The sequence below is a fragment of the Herpailurus yagouaroundi genome, unplaced genomic scaffold, assembly GCF_014898765.1.
Source record: "Herpailurus yagouaroundi ecotype Mexico unplaced genomic scaffold, PumYag 355, whole genome shotgun sequence".
Taxonomy (NCBI): domain Eukaryota; kingdom Metazoa; phylum Chordata; class Mammalia; order Carnivora; family Felidae; genus Herpailurus; species Herpailurus yagouaroundi.
The window spans coordinates 7,142,929-7,163,858 of NW_024412572.1; the positions used below are offsets into that span (position 1 = coordinate 7,142,929).

At 36.9% G+C, this 20,930-nt stretch overlaps 1 protein-coding gene across 13 annotated transcripts in view; it reads left to right on the forward strand.

The window, feature by feature from the left end:
• The window catches only part of ERC1 (ELKS/RAB6-interacting/CAST family member 1), a 520,536-nt gene that overhangs the window by 386,021 nt on the left and 113,585 nt on the right, over window positions 1–20,930 (forward strand). For all 13 annotated transcript variants that reach the window (XM_040462885.1, XM_040462876.1, XM_040462881.1 and 10 more), the window contains one exon: window positions 10,173–10,317. In XM_040462885.1, the coding sequence (XP_040318819.1) occupies window positions 10,173–10,317 (145 nt within the window). The remainder of the gene's footprint in view (window positions 1–10,172; window positions 10,318–20,930) is intronic.

Here is a 20,930-nt window from a genome sequence, read left to right on the forward strand (position 1 = left end):
ATAATTTATAGCTCTAGATTTCTTTTATTTTTTTTTAATTTTTTTTTTAATGTTTGTATATTTTTGAGACAGAGAGAGACAGAGCATGAACAGGGGAGGGTCAGAGAGAGAGGGAGACACAGAATCTGAAGCAGGCTCCAGGCTCTGAGCTGTCAGCACAGAGCCCGACGCGGGGCTCGAACTCACGGACCGTGAGATCATGACCCAAGCCGAAGTCGGACACTTAACCGACTGAGCCACCCAGGCGCCCCTCTAGATTTCTTTTAAAGATAGGTACTATGTACCATTATTTTACAAATTAATGTGGATTCTGTAAATTTTCAGTGGATCATATTCTAATCAAGTAAAATGACACATTAAATGAGTAGATATTATCTTAAAGTAATCCTTTTTTTCTAGCATTTTTTTAAAGAATGTGTTCTGAGTTGGGCGCCTTGGTGGCTCAGTCAGTTAAGCGCTGACTTTGGCTCAGGTCATGATCTCAGGGTTTGTGAGTTCAAGCCGGTACCAGGCTCTGTGCTGACAGCTCAGAGCCTGAAGCCTGCTTCAGATTCTTTGTCTCGCGAGAGCGCGCGCGCGCTGCTCCTCCCCCGCTCACACTCTGTCTCTCTAATATAAATAAACAATATATATATACATATATATGTGTATATATATATATATATATATATATATACACACACACACATACATATTCTGAGACTAATTCTGATCTCTTAATTTCTAGTTTTTAGATTCCAGGTATATGGTCTATTTTACTATTTAGAATTTTCATGAAATTGGTTTTATAAAAGTGTCTCCAGGAAAGCAAAACTCTGGAGCGTTGCACCACATAATGCATCATTTATATGATTGTGATTATTTATTGAGTTGAAGGTGTAGTTTTTGAACTTTTTACTTATTGTCAGCTAATCAGCCCCATAAAGGATGAAACTAATAGCTGATTCTTCATTACGAAACAAGGGGAGAAAGAGTAGAAAGAACGTCCAGAGTTTATTGAGACCTTATTTACAGTCAGGGAAGCTGCATTTTACTTAAAGTATTCATGGAGGAAGAGCTGGATTCTGGTGTTTCTTAAAAGGAAGCCATTCTATTTTTGCATGAAGTTCTTTATTAGACCTTTTATCTCCAGATTGTTTTATTCTGTTGCTAGTACTTTTTCAGGTGGTGGTGTCTTATAGCTGCAGAGAAGCTTTTGTGTAATTTAATATTTATTTCAAGTTTAACCAAATAGTAGAACTTCTATAAATATTACCTTCTATTTCTTGAACAGATTTTTAGTATTACTGTAAATGACTGTTAACATTGACAGAAAACAATTTTTTCACAGAAATTCTAAGTTACTTCCAGTCTGTAGATGTAGCGCTGAAACCATGTTTCTATATTATACTTTTAAACTAGACTTAATAAGGGAGAGCAGAAGGCCAGTTTCATTCACTAAGTCCTGTCAGTGCTTCCACCTCAGACCTTTCCCCATCTGTTCAGTCCGTCAGATTTTGCCTCTTGCCACCGCCACTTCCTAGTCCAACAATGACTGAATAAAAGGCATAGATTCTTAGAGATCTGATTTTCTTGTTTCAAAACATGAGTAAAGAAAAGAAGATTGAAAGAAGACTTGGGAAAAATACTTAACAGTGTATATTTTATCTTAAAGGTCACTTAAATTGGGGGGAATAAAAATACATTGTATTTAAAGACATTATGCTAAATGAAATAAGCCAAATACAAAAGGACAAATACTACCTGGTCCTACTTATCAGGTTAACTAGGGTAGTTAAATTTGTAGAGAAGCAAGTGGAATGGTAGTTGCCCTGGCTGGGGGAAGAGGGAATGGGGAGATAGTGTTTAATGGATACAGAGTTTCAGTTGGAAAAAAAAAGTTCTGGAGAAAGATCATGATTTTGATGGTTGCAGGCCATTGTGAATATACAGTGCCACAGAATCATACACTAAAAAATGATTAAAAAAGCAAATTTGATGTTATGTATATTTTACCATAATGAAAAAATACATTGTGCTTATTGTTGTTGTGTTTGCTGTGTAACATTCCTCTTTTAGAAAATCTTAATGACTTTATTTTTTTTCAACGTTTTTTTTTTTTTTTTTTTTTTTTTTTTTGGGACAGAGAGAGACAGAGCATGAACGGGGGAAGGGCAGAGAGAGAGGGAGACACAGAATCGGAAACAGGCTCCAGGCTCTGAGCCATCAGCCCAGAGCCCGACGCGGGGCTTGAACTCACGGACCGTGAGATCGTGACCTGGCCGAAGTCGGACGCTTAACCGACTGCGCCACCCAGGCGCCCCTTTTTTTTTTAATTTTTTTTTCAACGTTTTTTTTTTATTTATTTTTGGGACAGAGAGAGACAGAGCATGAATGGGGGAAGGGCAGAGAGAGAGGGAGACAACAGAATCGGAAACAGGCTCCAGGCTCTGAGCCAAGGAAATCTTAATGACTTTAAAAATAACTTTATTAAGTTACAATATCAATACAATAAAATGTATACATGTTAAGGGTACAGTATAGGAGTTTTGACAAATGTATACACTGTGTAACAACCACCATAGTCAAGCTATAATACATTTCCAGAAAGTTCTCTTGCTTCCCTGTCTAGTCAGTCTGCAGCCCTCAGCTCCAACCTCTGGGAACCTCTGATTTCCTTTCTCTTTGTGGATTAGATTACAATTAATTTTTATTTTTTAAAACAAATGGAAAAGATACGAGCTTTTATTTTTTTCAAACAAATGTAGATACAAACATCAAGTTTTTTGCCAGTCTGAGAAGCAGGCAAAGCTTCATAACAGAAGTGTCAATAATGTCACAGTCGAACTAAATTTTCCAAACTTGTCATAATCTGTAGTGTGTGGAGATATCAAAACCCTCATATTTTAGAAAAAGTGAGGAGAAAAACTGAATACAGATTTTCCCTGCAAAATGTTGTTTAATCAACCGTACTTACTAAGCTATAACTACTACCAGTTTCTTTTAACTTTGATTCTTTTCAAGGACTTCTGAAAAATAAGGTAGTCCGTATTGGGATAGCTCCTCTACCCACTCTTATGTCAGTGTATTTCCTAATATAAATCAGTTTTCTTCCCTTATTTCAGGCAGTAGATATAAAGCAAGAGAAGATTGAGAAGATTCCACATTGTTCTGGGCAAAGGCCTGGCTACTGTAATGTATGAAGATTACACAAGGCAGAACCCAAGCAGACACTATTGGATCAAATGCCCTAAGATAGTCTCTGTTTGGTGACATTTGAAAGTTACTTTCCAGCATCAAAACATAAATGTGATATTTATTTTATATTTCATATTCATTGTATAATATATCAGTTTATCATCGTCCCACATGTGATCTTGAATCCAAAATTTAGACATAATTTTATTCTTTGTTCCTTAAAAGTTATTCTTGTAATATGGGAATTTGATTCGTAATAAATCTCCAGCAATAGCATCCTAACCTTTCTGCTTTGAATATCATCCATTCCAGTCTCCCCTCTTTGCCTCTGAATCAGTCTTTCTAAACCTCTATTTTACTTTTCTAGTACTTTTGGTGCTTCCATTTTATCAAAATCAAGTTACTCTTTATTCAGTATTTTGAGTAAGCCCTATACGTCAAGTTTTGGTCCGAACCCTCAAGGATTTCATAATCCATGTTTATTCCTTTCTGCTATTCCAGACCATCTCTACTCTGATTCAAAGCCACCTTTTCAGCTTCTCTCATTGTTTCCTTTCCCCATAGAAACCCTCTAATCCAGTTACGCCATGTGTCCTCACATATGCCTGTGCTTTTACACTTGCCACTTTTTCTGTCTTTTTCATTATCTCTGTCAGAATAAGGTCCCTCTCAATTCCTATGTCCTCGGCCTAAGGTGATTTCTTTGTCTACTGTATTCCTTGAGCATCCACAACCCATATGATTTATTGGCACTTACCATTTATTATCTTATCATCTTATTAGTTATATTGAAATCTTACAGTTAAAGAGGGTAGACACACCACTCAAAAACAAAACCATTTATACAGTATCTCTAATAAGCTCTCCAAACACCCAGTCATGGGAAGCTCTACCAATTTTTAGGCCTCCCAATTCTACTTATTAACAAAAGTTAACACATTAGATGTTCATTTTATATAAACTGAAATCTCTTTGTGACTTTCCTCCCTTCAGTGCCATTTGTGCCCTCTAGAGGAATACACATTAAATGTCTTATTTCTGCTATTCCTGCTCTTGTTATTCGGACAGCCATTATCATGTTGTATGGATAAATCTTTTTGGATTAACATGCCCTTTTATAACCCTATCCTGTCACCTTCCTTTGGATACCCTCTAACACTGTATCTTAAATTATGTCATCCAGAATTGAGCCTACAACTCTAGTTGTCATCTGTCTACTTAGAGTAAAACAAATCTTTCTTTAAATGAAATGTAAATTAGCCAAAGTTAGTGTCTCTTTCCAGTCTTGGTTTCTTTCATATTTTCAAATTTTTCCCTGTTCTCACTGCTCATTTGCCTTCCATGCTACTGGGGCCCACCCCCCCCCCAAAAAAAACCCCACTTTAAAAATACAATGAAACATAGCTTTAAAATAAGGGAATACATTGGAATAATTGGGAAAACAAACCACCACATTGGATAGAAATGGAGTCAGAGTTGAAAGAGGTATTAGTTCAGAATACATTTGTGAAGTACCTACTCCATGCCAGGAACTATTCTTGGCACTTGGGGTATATTAGTGAACAAGACAGATGAAGATTCTGCCTTTATGGATCTTGCATTCCAGCTATTTCAAAATAAAGGCTTTAGGCAAAAAGGAACACTGGTGAATAATAATACCAAAGTATAGAGAGTAACTCATACCAAATAAAAGAAAAAAATTGTAAATTTTTAGGCACATGAAATACAGAAAATTAATTATGCTTACAAGCTTCTGGTGTTCAAAGCCATGAATTAAGACTCTAGAAGGAAAATAGTATATTTTAAAAATTAAAGATAGGGGTATTATTTACAATAGCCAGAGGCGAAAACAACCCAAAGTCCCATCAGCTGATGAATGGATAAACAACGTGGTGTATACCTACAGTAGACTATTACTCAGCCTCAAAAAAGAAGGAAATTATGACACATGCTACCCATGGACCAACCTTGAGGACACTGTGTTAAGTGACGTAAGCCAGACACAGTAATACAAATACAATGGGATTCCCTTTATATGAGGTTCCTGGAGAGATCAAATTCATAGAGACAGAAAATAAATGGTGATTGCTAGGAGCTGGGTTGGGGAGGCAGAATGGGGAGTTGTTTAACAGCTACAGTTTGAGTTTTGCAAGATAAAGAGTTCTGGAGATTGGCTGCACAACAGTGTGAATGTATGGAACACTACCGAATGTAAACTTAAAAATGGTTAAAATGATAAACTTTTTGTTATGTGTATTTTATCACAATTAAAAATAAAAACTTAAAAAAATTAAGTTAGCTAATAAATTGAAAGACCAGCAAACCCATAGACACATTAGAAGAAAAATTTAAAGATATAAGCCATAAACATAATATAGTTGGGGAAGCCAGCCCTGCACATGTAGATGAATTGACTGATATTTACAGAGCACATACCTGTTAGTATCATTTAAACTGTGAATTGACAGGAAATGCTAAATAGAGAAAAGTTAGCTGTCAAGTGAGGAGTCAGGTTTTAAAGGCAAGAAAGCTACAGGCATTTCAGGTAGAAAGCATAGCATAAATCTGAGTGAAAAGTGGTAACTCAGTGATGTAGGGTCCTTGAAGGACAGTGAAGAAGAAATGGGTTGAAAATTGTAGCTGGTTAAATATTAAGCCAAAGCACTTGATGTGGTAAGAAACCAGATTAAAATGAATTGGGAGAGTTGGACATTATACAAGGACAGAGAAATCAGAATGGGTTCAAGAATGATATTGACCCATGATAAAAGGATGGTAGTGACTATGATAGTGAATCTGGAGATACAAAGCCACAATATCATTAAAAATTATTAGAAAGGAAGAACCAGCAAAATGTGAATATTGGTTATGAAAAGCAAAGAACTCAAATTATTTAGATGTTGTCAGTTAGTGGATCTAGAAATAATGGTGATTTAATTAACACTGAAAGAAATTTGTTATGGTAGATGGAAAATTTTATTTAGTGTTGACATTCTACATTAAAGATATTTCTGGGTACCTACAGTGGAGATAATAAGACATTGACCGAAGCTTGAAAGGTCAGGCATTTCAGTCAGGCTTGCCCAAGTAGCCTCACCTGCAAACTGGTTTTTACTGAGCTTAATTAAGGTAGTGTGTGTGCCATACTCTGAGACCTCTGTAAGTGAAGTTGGAAAAAATAATAATCAAAAGGATTTTTTTTTTCATCTCATTGATGGAAGAGTGGAAGAGATATCACAGTAGTTTACTACTCACTCTGGATAGTTAAATGGTTAAATAACAAGTAAAGGAGGCATTAGAATCAAGGAGGCATCGATGAGAATCTAGATTTCAGATTTATCTTAAAATTGAAGTAGATTTATGTTTACATGTCCATGACAATAATACATCCAAAGCAACTGACGTATTCTTGCTTTCATCTGATCTCCCAATGTTTTCAGGAGTTTGTGAAACTTGATTGTGTAATCATTCAATTTGAAATATCCAGTTGGAGGAAGAGGGAAAAATAAACCTTGGTGGCATCCCTTCATCCACACTCCTTTTCTGTCTGGTGTTTCTACTAAAAACACATATTTGGGATTCACTGTTAAATTAACCACCATCATTCCAACACTGATTATATTTCTTATTTACTAGCGATAGCTGTCTAATGTTTTGTTGTTCTCAAGGATTCAGGCATTTTCAAAAAGATTTTGAGCTCCATTTGCTTTGAGTATATGCCTCCTGTTTCCAAAATTTCTCAGAAGGGAGAGGGGGACGAAGGAGGTGGTCTTACTATTTCTTGAAGCTCAAATGACACAGAAGAGTACTTTTAGAGACATCTTGATTCTATTAGATTTTTCAGGTCAAAGGGCAGGTTCAACTCTTATGTAGTTTAAAGCACCAGGGATGGAGTGAAAAGACCTCTTTAATGACTTAAAGTTGGGTTTCTGCTACTACCCACTCATTATGCAAGTAATATGGCATGTTAGTCAAGCAGTAGGGGGTCACTAATCACTTTGAAAGGTTCTGTGTATACATTTTTTTTTTTTAACTGAGGGAAAGACTTTAACAAAAGAACAAGGAGAGTAATTTAGCAGGAAGAGCATTGCAGTTCTTATTTTGCTCTGGGCTGTGGCATACATATATTACCTTTCATATTATATGTGCGTATATTACTCCCTCGGGGCTCATGGGAAATGAAGTCAGAATGTGCTTCACTAGCCAGTCTTCCTCTTCTGTAGATAGACTTGAGTTAGTAAGACTCTTAAAGCCAATAATTATTAATCCTCATCAAGGTTCATTTTCTTTAAAATAGCCATATTTGATTTTGAATAGGTGACTTCCACATCTCAAGCAATTGACTCTGAATAAAAAGGAGCTGTTTCTGGTATTTTTATTTTCTTCTTTATAGTTTTCTGTATCTTCCAGTTCTTCCATGAATGCAAATTACTTTTAGCAAAGTTACCCTTTTTGTTCCCAAAGAACCAGTTATATTTAAGAGTTAAGTGGCTACTGAAATAAGATTATTTTTGTAATTTGTTTTTTTTTTTTCCACGCTAAATTCCATTTCCTCTGAAAAGCAGGGTGTTGGGTAAAATTTTTTTGTTTTGACACTTTTGAGTGCTCTCTGTAAAACTTAACCACGTAAGTTCACCTATACCCCATGGTCTTTACTACCAGATGTATTGAGAGAACAACAATTTTTCTTATTCCCAAAAATTAGATGGCTGTTACTATTTATTACATTTAATATTCTTGCCTCTCTTTGGAATTTTTTTCTTCTGAATTTTTAATGAAGTTGTTCTCCCCTATAGTTGTCCATTTCAAATTTACCAAAATTGTAGACAAGAGAACAATACTATCTCTTTCTTTCCAAAAACAAAAGAAAAACCTAAAAACTAATATACTCATTAAAGATTCTGACATTACCCAATATATATGTGCAATATATAATAAAAATATTTTATTCTGGACTATCAATTGCCCTTTGTAGGCACATACACATGTAGAAATCAGTATCAAGGGTATACTTTTAAAATGGAAAGGACAATGGTATGTTAAACTGTTAGGGAATTTTCAGTGATTGTGAGCAATGGGTATGGGAGATGAAGTTTTATTCTGTGCAGTTTGTAGCATATTATCAATGCTTAATAAAAAATAACATAAATGAAATAATAAAATTTGAATTTTATATAAAAAGAGAAAAAGATTTAAAATGATATATCTTAGTAAAAAGGCATTATTGTGGTGGCTCACACTCTAGTGCCACATCCTTTATTTTAAAATTTAGAATCTGAATTGTCACCTGTTATATCATATTGCAGTTTGGGAATGTGACATTTTACCCCAGAGATTAACTGTACCGCACTAGCTGGCCAAGCATATCATTTATAAAAGAATTTGGAATTCGGTCAAGATGCTTCACCAACATAGAATAATGTTTACTATTTCACATTATGAGGCTTTCCTTGAGCACAGAATGGAACTCAGATCCCATCACCTTTGTATCTCGCATTTGCAAAGATGCTTATTACTTGATCTAATTGCATACAGTCATTTATCTTTCATTCATCTTCTGTTATTTGCCTGCTGCTAAATGTGTAATTCTGACTATTGGTGCACAGAAATGCTGCAGCACCCTTATTGAGAAAACACATTTCTCATTCCAGCGTTGTCAGTCTTTGAGCTTCCCCAAAGGGAACAGATGACAGCAATCAGCAGGAAATTGTGCATAGTGAGACCAACTTGAACTCCTCCACCTTTAAGCTCATTTCACCACTTAACATTTTTTTCAAGTGGTCAGTGGATATATTTAGACTATTGTTATCCCTTTGGTGTTGATTAGAACTTCACGAGATAAGCCATCTGCCATTTTTTTAGAATTATATAGAGTGTGGGGACAGTAGAAAATTAGACTGGGGTCACTGAGAATCTTCTTTCCTTCCAACAGCAAAGACTGGTTAAACAAATCTTCATTTCCATGATGTAAGCTGATCTATATCCTCTATTTGTTAGTACTGCTTGTTCAGAGTTCTCCAGACCTACCCATCCAGAAAATAGAAAATCCTTGTCAGAATATGCAAAAGATAGTCTTCCAGTTTGTGGCTAAACTAAAACTCTTCCAGATGACTGCTATTGAAGCATAATTATCTTAACAAAAGACAGAAGCAAGGTTAAACTTGGGCAGTTCATTCTCAGATTCAGCATTTCCTTAGGTCAAAAGCTCAGGCCACTTAAATAGTTCCTGTAAGTCAAATCTGCCTTCTTAGAGATGACTTAAATAAAAGATGTGCTATTGAGGAATGCATTTTTGACTGTGAGACTAATTGTTCACCAACTTCATTCTGATTATTTTGTAAATTTCTCCTGTTCACCCCTCTTTTAAATCCCACCTTCTTTTCCTCTGGATGTGAACCAAAAAGTCCTTAGCCAAACCACAAGGAATCTGTAAGGTTTAAGTTATTGTTTCAAAGTGCACAGATCATTGCCAAATAAAGCCATGACTGGAAACGTATTTGCATTGATGAGAGAAAGAGAATTGTGGATGTTTAGAATGCTCCAAGAACAGATGGCTGATTTTCTAAATCCTATCTACTAATGTTTACAATTTGTTATTCACTCTGTACATAAAAATGTTTTCAGTTTCAGTAATGCCTCAATTTGCCTGGAAGGTACCAAATGCTTATCAAAAGAATAAGTTAAATGAGTCAAATGTATGGGTGACAGTATTATTCTTAGTTTAAAAGTCGTTAGTTTTGTTTACTTTTCGAGTTTAACTATAACTATAGGAGCTCTTTATTAAGATGTCTGTATAACATGTGATAAAGACATTACAATCAGAGAAACCTGAGTGGGATTCCTGGCTGCACCATTACTTGGTGTGAATTTGGGCAAGCTATATAAGCTCTCGGAGCTTTGGGTTCATCACCCATAAAATGGTGTGATAATAATAGTAACTTCAAAGGATTGTTTTCAGGATAAATGAAAGCCCTGGAATTTTCCTTATTTTGTAGGCAAGAAGCTCTTCTGGCTGCCATTAGTGAAAAAGATGCCAACATAGCTCTTCTGGAGCTTTCATCCTCTAAGAAAAAGACCCAAGAGGAAGTGGCTGCACTGAAGCGGGAGAAGGATCGTCTGGTACAGCAGCTCAAACAGCAGGTATAACTAAATGCCCCACCATAGAGGGTCAGTAGGTCCAGCTTTCACACCGTTCCCTACCTTTATCTTTGCCAGCTTGTATTTTAAGGTCTTGTGTCTCATATTAGACATCTGATCTTTGTATCTAGTTAGTTTTCATAAGCAGAGACTTTAATCTTCACAAATCTCTGGCTATATCTAGGAATTAGAGATGTCACAAGTCTCTCATGAGAAAGTTTTTTTGGTTTTGTTTTTGAGAGAGAGAGAGCATGCACATGCTCAAGCTGGGAAGGAACAGAGGGAGAGAAAGAAAATCTTAAGCAGGCTCCACACCCAGCACAGAGCCCGACCTGGGGCTCAATCCCACAACCATGAGCTCATGACCTGAGCCGAAATCAAGAGTTGGTTGCTTAACCAACTGAGCCACCCAGGCATTCCTGAGAGCATTTTTTAACTTGTGCAATGGCTGGATGAAATTAATGAAATTCTGCCCGGGTGAAATGAAAAAGGCTCATTTCTTTTGAATGATCCAACCAGAGTCCCACTGTAGAAGGCATATTTTTACTTAAACAATTCTAGCCTATTCAGAGCTAAGTATGTTCTGAAGATAAGGGCAAAGTTTTGCCCTTTTCTTTTCCAACCTAAACCCTCCCCAAATGTAATGCTTAATATTTATGTAAAACCTGTGGAAATAAAAGCTAAACACTTCCCTTTTGTTGATGGTTGGACAATGTTGTAAATGTACTTAGTGGACAGAACTATATACTTAAAAATGGTTAAAATGATAAATTTTTTGTTATATATATTTTACCACAATTTTTAAACTGGGGGGAAAATCTTTGAAAATAAACAGAAAGCTGAATCTAAGTCCCCTTCTTTATCTTTAATGCTCTTCACTGGCCATTCTTGTACTGTTTGCTGTGTCCACAAGTCATGTCTTCTAGTATCATCTCCTTTATTCTCAGATACATTTTCTGTGCATTGTGTCTGCCTTCATTTGCTCTTCTGTCTGAAGTAATAAGACTGGGAAAGAGTTTTTCAAGTGAAGGAATTTCTTCTTTTCTACTCTAGGGGATCATTAATTGATAGTATTTTTACATAATATTTAATGTTCAAATTAACAAGAGTCAGTATTTATACAATAAAAATAATTTTTTGTGGGCCATTATTAAAACTGTGTAGAACTAGATTTTATGTTTCTGTGGCCAACTTTGCTGAGAAAATACCAAAAGATGTCCCTTTTCTTTTCTTTTCCTTTCTTTTCTTTTTTCTTTTTTAAATATAATTTATTGACACGTTGGTTTCCATACAACACCCAGTGTTCATCCCAACCAGTGTTCATACATGCTACATTTACATCCCTCCTCAATGCCCATCACCCACTTTCCCCTCTCCCCCACCCACCCCCCATCACCCCTCAGTTTATTCTCAGTACCCAAGAGTCTCTTATGGTTTGCATCCCTCCCTCTCTTTTTTCCCCCCTTCCCCTCCCCCGTGGTCTTCTGTTAAGTTTCTCAAGATCTACCTGTGAGTGAAAACATATGGTATCTGTCTTTCTCTGAGGATGTCCCTTTCTACAGGATAGATAGATGACCAGCAAGAAAACCCAACCCACTGCTCATTTATAAGCAAAAGAAACTTTTCCAGTCTCCTAAAATAATTTGTCATAAGAAGAGGACATCAACCAGTATTTGGATACCGGTTAAGTAAAGCAGGAAGAATGTGCTTAATTTTAAGGACATCTGGGGGTGCCAGGGTGGCTCAGTCGATTGAGCATCTGACTTTGGCTCAGGTCATGATCTCGTGGTTCATGAGCCCAAGCCCCACATCAGGCTCTGTGCTGACAGCTTAGAGCCTGGAGCCTGCTTCAGATTCTTGTCTCCCCCTCTCTGCTCCTTCCCTGCTCACACTATCTCTATAAAATGTCTAGCAGACTAGAGTACTGCATCTCATTCATAGTAGCTTTTGATTACTTGGTTCTCAAGGCTATATGTTTTCAGTAGGTGAAAGTTGAAGATATGAACTTATAATCTTTAAAAATAATGGCTTAATGCCTTTACATCTAACTATATGCCCTGAGTATTCTATAGTGATGTGATCTATGTAAGGAAAAAGATAAATGTAGTTCTTGGGAGTCCTTCCTAACAGTGTTTTCCTGTCTTCTTTCCATGTAAAGTTTCATATTCCTGCTGTCTCAAAGAGTATCTAGGATGCTATGAGCAAGAATGAACCGGTCTTGCCAAAGATATTTGATTCTTTAATTTTTCTAAGTGTGTGTACTAACTTTTAGACAAGGGAGAGGCCTTTTGGAAAGCGGATATGGCATCAATATTGTTTTAATTTAAAGCTTCTAGTCCTTGACTTGCTGGAATGTGCCTCAATCTAAAGGCCATTTCCTAACAAGGAAACAGGCAACGTTGACCGGGCTTTCCAGTAAATGGAGCTGCCACTGCCTGATGGGCTCTTGGCATTCATGGGCAGTTCCTATTGTCAGAAAGAGATGAAGCAACAAGGGATTTACAGATTTGGGGGTCACCCTCTAAGATGGTCCCAATTTACATACCCACCCCAGGGTAACTTATTTCCGTGACTCATTCATGGCAAAGCAGCACTTGGAGAGGCTGCATCAGAGGAAGGGGCCAGAGCCAATGAAAAAAATAAAACCTAAAGGTTGTCTAACAAACTCCAGATGTGCTGTGGTGGGTGCCAACCAGTGTGTTCGGATTATAAGTCATGAAGAAGCCCCTGCTGTGATTGTCAAGCACCCACGCTGGATTTAATGTAAACTCACATGGAACCCTGGAAAGCATTAACACAATCTGTTGAGCCACAGCAGCTGTCACAAGATGGCCTTTCTCTCAGCATTATTTTCTTCTTTTCACCTCAAGAATTTTATAGCCTCCATATTGTATTTGCTGTTAGTGTGAAGTCTGGCTCTGCCCCTGTGTGTGCTCTGTGCAGATGTGCCATGGGCAGATTGGGCTTTTTGAGACAAGCTACATGGTTGGGTTTGTTTTGTTTTGCTTTCTTTTGTTTCTGTTTTTTTAATGGTCAACTATAACTTTATGAGTAAATGCTACAAACTTAAACTGATGTGGTTTGAATCTAGACAGTCTCATTTACAACTATAATTTTGGAATCCTCTGCATTAGGTTGAAATGTCAACAGTATATTCTTTTATTCCAGCATTGTCTAGGCATGAGGGATATAAAGACACAGTACTTGCCTTAAAGAAGAAGCTCACAGGGTAGTGCTTAAAATACTAGTTGTTCTAAACATTTGGCAAAACCATTCTGTAGAAAGTAGTCTTACCATCATTTCCTGCTGACAGTCTCAGCAAATCATCCCTGCATTACGTGATTTATTTGCCCATTCATTTCACATTTTTTGAGTATCTACTGTGTGTCAAATATTGTATAAATGGAAAATGAATGTCTTCCTAGTTAACAACCTGGCAGAAAGCTAATCAGACCTAGATTGTACCTCTCTCTAGCTGTCTCTTTTACCAAAGAGACAAATTATTTCTCTGAGATTCATCTATAGAATTTGGATAATGTTACCTGCCTCACAGGGTTGGTGTGAAATTAAAGAACACAGCAAACCCGTAGCACTTAGATTTCCACTTTCAGAGATCCCTGTTTCACAGTGAGAACTGTGCTATCTCTAGGTGATACATGCTACGTTGAGGGAGGGGAGAGCTTCAGTAACTATGGCTCTCCTTCTCAGTCATCTCTGATAGCTGTTTACTTTTCAGTATGACTATTGTATTTAGAATTATATAGCCAGCACATTGTGTTCTACTCCTGTGAGGAAGAACGTATTTCTCAGAGCACTTAAGAGAATAAGTGGTATTTTTTATCCTTCCTTTTTCTTTTTACCTGTTTCTTCAGTGATAGAACTATAATACAGCATTTTTCAAAAGTAATTCTGATATATCTTTTTTAAGTCTTATAGTTTCATCATAGAAGATCATTGTTTAAACACCCACCTGCCTGAAGTTGTCAGGGCTAGGAACGTTACCACACTCAAACATGTATTCTCACTCTCGAGTTCTGTGACTTTCTGCTTGCATACATGCCTCTTCTAGCCCTGACTCATGCAAGTTCTCAGAAATATGTGAAAATAGGATAACTACAAAAATAGCTACCACTTATCAAGTGACTATAATATGCTGGGCATAGTTGCTTTATACACATCATACCTAATCCTCACCACAGTTCTGTATGGTATTATCTCCATTATGTAGATGAAGCACCTCAGACCCCAAAAGATTAAATTTCTTGGCTAAATTTCCACAAGGACTAAGTGGAAGGACCAGAGTTCATTCTCTTCTTACTCTTTCCATCTTACATGGAAATTCCAGACAGTTGGTAATTAGGAAAGTTGTATTGCAATTCAAATAATACAAACAATGTTGTTTTAAGTTTTTATGACAGTTTTTAAGTTGTTCCCCTGAGAGATGGGAAAGGGTATTTTTTATATTTCAATACTTCCCCTCTCTTCCTCTGAAGAAGCTGAAACAAAAAAGAAATGGTGTGATTTGACTCTGTTCTCCAAATTACTAAGAGAAATGATATGAACTTGAAGCTGCAAAAGTACGGTGAGGTATAATTTAGCTTCTTTTCTGTCTTTGGAGATGGCAGTACTCTATCAGGACTAAACATGCTGTTGTCCTAACAGTGCACCTTCACTTTCACGTCCTGCCTTCTTTGAACCATCTGCAAATGGCTCCTAAAAGCACCAGCTGGGAGCCAGCCTCTCAGAGACTTTGACCACCCTGAATATATGGAGACTTTCCAACTTCAGAGTGATTATAAAAGAGTGTTTGGTCCCCTGGATCCCTGACCAGTGTACGGGTAGTGAAGAGATATTCTAACCCTGCATCTGTCCAGCAGGTAGCCTCTGTGGCCAGTTTGTTTGGTCTTTATGTGGGGTTAAGAAAATTGCCCACATAAGCTCTGCTATCCCTGACCTTATCATGTGTGAACATGACATGCATGAAATAAAGAACAATTACAGGTTCCTTCTAAGAGCAGACAGTCATAGTAGTCATTTCAGGGTCCTATGGGTTTAAAACTATTGTTCTTAAAGAATATTTAGCTGACCACCCACTTGAGATTTAGACAGAATTAATTTAGTTGCTTTTCGGGTTGAGTTTCTTTTTGAAGAAAACAAAAATGAGAAAAATAATCTGTAGTAGCTACCTCTAAAATATTAATTTTTCATAATCACAGATTACCCTGGAAACTTGATGATGTTATCCACTGTGAACTTTTCAACTCTTGAGTTCTGTAGGCAAATGCTCTACTTTCTATAATAGGATAATGCTAAATTAGGTCTAAGTAAGATAAGTAGTCAAGTCAATTCACTCATAATGAGAAGCACAGAATTTTGATTGGTTCCTTTTTTTTAATCAATCATTGCTTTTGAGTTATATCACATAAAATGTTTTAAGGTTTAACCTTTTCTTCTCAAATATTAATTTCTCATATTCATAATTTATTATGAAAATCATTGTCAGCATTAAACCTGTGATTCTTTATACCTTCTATATTCTCATTCTCCTGCAAGACCTGAACTATTCTCATTGATGATGTATTAAGACAACTATCAGGAAATGTCCTGTGTGGTGTACTGACATCAAAAATCAGTTGAGTTTTTAAAAGATCTTTATAAAGTCAGAATGGCCTCACATCTTTTATTATACCCTCGCATTTGGCTATATGTGACGCGGAACATTCATCTTGCTCCCCTTTGGAAGAAAAATTTCGCAAAATATTGTCATCATTTTCTAACAACATCTCCTGTGAGGAAAAGAGGTTATTAATAATGTAGTTCCAACTTAGAATAAACTGAGGGTTGATGGGGGGTGGGAGGGACGGGAAAGTAGGTGATGGGCCTTGAGGAGGGCACCTGTTAGGATGAGCACTGGATGTTGTAAGGAAACCAATATGACAATAAATTTCATATAAAATAAAATAAACCTACCCCAGGAAAACAAAAACAGTAACAACAACAACAAAAAATAACAATAATGTAGTTCCAGAGGCGCCTGGCTGGCTCAGCATCCAACTTTGGCTCAGATCATGATCTCGCAGCTTGTAGGTTTGAGCGTCATGGCAGGCTCTGTGCTGACAGCTCGGAGCCTGGAGCCTGCTTGGGATTCTATATCTCCCTCTCTCTCTGCCCCTCCCCTGCTTGTATGCGCGTGCTCTCTCTCTCTCTCTCTCTCTCTCTTTCTCTCTCTCAAAAATAAACATTAAAAAAAATAGTGTAGTTCCATTTCACAGAAGGTAAAATCAAGGCCACTGACCAGCTAACAGCATAAATCACCTATAGGTATCAAAGGCTTATAAGAAGAGTAGATCTGTACTTTAGCACAGATAGCATACACCGTCATATCAGTGTTCCTAATTGGAACTCTGTGGCTATAATTCAAGACAACCTTAACATTTTCCCTGCTGTCCAGGAATCTCTTCTTCCTTGACCCACACCCTTTACAGTTAACAGATCCTTCTAGACACTCACCTAAATTAATTTTAGCAACATTTGCCAATTATTATTTAGTGTTTACTATGTACCAAGCCCTCTTCTAGGTGCTGGTGATAGAAGGGTGCAAGCAAACATGGCTCTTGGAGACTTCTCTTTATTGTATGTTCAACTACTTCGGCATTTCTAGGTATTTTGTCACATAAGAATTTTCACGTCACCTAATGTGGCAAAGAAGTTGCTGTTCTTTCACACTACACAAGAAAATTGAGCAAAAACATATATCAGTGATTTGTCCCACAATTTCAGATTGTTCAATCTGTCTCATTTTAAGAACTCTAAACTAATTTTAATTTGTCCTTATTTTATATATTCTCAACAAATTGTCAGTTTCCAAAATGCTCAAATAGAAGAATTATAAATAGATTAAGGATAGCTAAGTTCACTAGCTGAGTAGGTGTGAAGAATCATAAATAATACATATACATATTTTAGTGGATACAGAAAAACCTTGGATAAGTTGCTGTGTATCTGTTCTTCATTTCCCCCAAGTAAAATGATTATTATCTCTCTCCTGTTTCTGTTCAGGAAGTTTGAAGATGAGTTAGAACCAAGATCTTCTGGAGAACAGTAATACATAAGTACAGAGCTGTGTGATGTGTATATATACCTACAGATAGATGTATCACTCAGGGAAGCTAGCTGTCAGACAGATACTAATGCCAAGGTTCATCTACACAGTGCTCAGCTGACCAGAGCCTGCTCCTGATCTCTTCTCACTGTTCAGTCTGAATATCCCTTTCTGTTCACACAATCCTTTCCCAGTTGTCCCAGTTCTGCTGCCTTGCAGTTACACCCAGGTGATCCCTATTGATACTGGAGGTAATCCTATACTCTTCAGTCAAGTGTTTCCATATACTTTCTTACTTTTCTATTGTGTTGTGTGTATTTTATTTGTTTAACCCTCACAAGACCACTTTATTTCCCTAATCTCTAAGTTATTGATGGAAATGAGTTTCATCAGTGTTGCTCCAAGTATTTTCAAGAAGCACAGTATGAAAACTATCTGAAGTGAATTATACTTTAAGTAATTGTCTTTTATTCAGTTCTGCTCACTCTCTAGATAAGATTTTTAGTCTCTTGCAAGGAGCTACATGTGACATATGTGATACCTTGCGTGATACTTTTATTTATTGCTTTATTGGATAGTGCTAAGGACTTTGACAGCCACTAATTAGGCCCAGGAAACTGGCCTGTGCTTTGAATTGGCACTTACTGCATCTAGCATTATACCTTCATGCATTTGTAAACCCGTATCTATACATTCTTTAGACTTCCTTATCCTTGTTAGAATGCTGGTTACTGATAATGACAGTATTCAATGTTCTATCCACATAGCTCACTCAGAAACAACTTATTCTATAATATAGACTTGTTCTCTTTTGCTTCCTTTATTTGGGTTATTTTATTACTTTTGTTAATAGTAAACTGAATGTGTGTATAGGTTAACACCGTTCTTATTTTGACTGTAGACCCATTTTCTCATGTTATAAGGCTGACCATTGGCCCAGATGACAAAGAGAGATATGTCATCTCTTCCTCCTCATAGCATTGAAGGCTACCATTATAGTAGCATGATATGCTAACTGTGAAGTTATAGTTGAAAAGGTACTTCTCATAACCACTCCAGGCATTTGGAACTTTCCAAATAAACTATCTTTTGGATTAAATTTCTCATGTTTATCCATGGTCCAAAGGAGAATAAATTTTTGAAAGTTCAGTAAATTCCTTTTATTTGGTACTGAGGGTTAGGGTGCAAAAAAATATCATTTGTTCCAACTCCAACTTTGAGGCACATGTTTTGTTTTGTTTTGTTTTTATCACAGTTTCAATGAAAGAAAATGCTATTTCAATATTGATTCTATGTAAGCCAAGCATAAATAATTTTATTTTGTTTGAAGTGTCTTCCTCTACCTATCTCATAGTTTTGAGTAAAGAATGTAAATCTATTGATTTGTATGTAAAAATGTGATTTTTTCTTATTTACTAAGTTTTGGGAAGAACTGGCTCAAGTTTGTTCTGAAAAATGAAACTATGGGTCAGGTATGTTAAAAAAAAAAAACACATCAACTCAGATTTGGTTTTCATATTCTTAGCCCCAGGCCCCAACCCACTTACTGAAGTGACATTTAGAACTGCTGAGTTAGAGCATGATAATAAATAATTGGATTCTTACTTTTCAGACTTATTGTTGGTTCTCTGTAGTATGCATAGTTGTTTCTGAACAGAGCTAAAATAATGTGAGGACATACTAATCATCTATTAATATGAACTCAGTTTGGTGAAAGCCATGACTTTGGATTTATCATTTTCTTTTACTAAAAGAAAAAAAATTATGAAAAATCCTTTTAACTAGCCAAGAAAATAGACATTTCAGTAGGGTCCTTGCTCATGTTAAAGATTTTTCCATAGGAATGAAATTTGTCATGGAAGTGTGTTGCCAGTAAGTTTATTATTTGTTAAGTTCCCAATAAACACAAAAAAGGACCAAGCTGTCTTTGGGGTGGAAACATGATTGATTTTCTTTCCTCTTACATAAGAAGCAAGAACGAACAAGGATACACCTTCAGGCCTCTAGTTGGAAGTCTCCTTAACTAAATCACTCAGTTCGTTAAGTGCAGTTTTTTACTTTTCACATTACAGCTGGTAATGTTGTTGCTGAACTTTCTGCTCCTACTTAACAAGGATCCCCATAACATGTGGCTCACTTCTTTTGAAGACCCCATTGATAGTCTCATCAAAACCTGTATCTCTACTAACAGTCTATTCAAGGCACATTACATTTTCACTAACACTTTCCTCAAAATCTTTCCAGCTCTTCCAGCTTCCACCCCACTGCCCAATTCCAAAGCCATTCCCACATTTTAAGTTTTTGTTGTGGCAGTTACCAAAATCTATTATCTGTTACTGCATAAAAAATACCTTGAATTTAGTGTCTTAAAACACCAAACACTTAGGGGTTCCTGGCTGGCTCAGTCAGTGGAGCATGTGACTCTTGATCTCTGGTTGTACATTTAAGCCCCATGTTGGCTGTAGAGATTACTTAAAATAAAAATAAAATCTTACACACACACACACACACACACACACACACACACACACACATCTATTATCTCACATTGTATCTTAGTGTCAGGAATCTTGGAGCAGCTTAGCTGGTTGTTCTGACTCAGGATCCCTGATGAATTTGCAGTCAGGCTATTGGCCGGGTCTACCTGAATGCTTGACTGGGACTACAAGATTCACTTCCAGATTCACCCATATGACTCTTGGCTCTACACCATTTAAGGCTTTTCTAGAAGGTTACTCAGTACATGGTAGCTGGCTTCCCCCGAGCATGTGATCCAGGAGAGAGGAAAAGAGCAACAAAGACGGAAGCCACAATGGCTTTTGTAGTCTAATCTCAGAAGTGACAAACCATTACTTCAACCTTATTCTATTAATTACATAAACCAAGTGTCTATGATGTGAGAGGGAACAACACAGTGGTGTGAATAACTGTAAACAGGGATCTTTGCAGATTGTCTTGAAGGTTGGCTACCACAAGTGAATGAATAAACAATTTGTGGTATGCTCATGCAATGAAATACAGCTCAACAATAAATAGGAATGAACTACAAACACAGCAATGCGGGTGATTCTCAAAAACACAACTGAACAAAAGAATCCAGACAGAAGAATATTCCATATTTATATTAAACTCTAGAAAAGACTTTAAAAAAATTTTTTTTTCAACGTTTATTTATTTTTGGGATAGAGAGAGACAGAGCATGAACGGGGGAGGGGCAGAGAGAGAGGGAGACACAGAATCGGAAACAGGCTCCAGGCTCCGAGCCATCAGCCCAGAGCCTGACGCGGGGCTCGAACTCACGGACCGCGAGATCGTGACCTGGCTGAAGTCGGACGCTTAACCGACTGCGCCACCCAGGCGCCCCTAGAAAAGACTTTTAATTTATGACCTCAGAAAACAGGTAAGACAATAAGGCAGAACTGATTTCATCTTCCCTACCTCGACTCATAAGCGGGGCCTACATTGAGAAAGGAACAAGTTCCATTCTCTTTTTTTTCCGCTTCCTTTGGTGTTG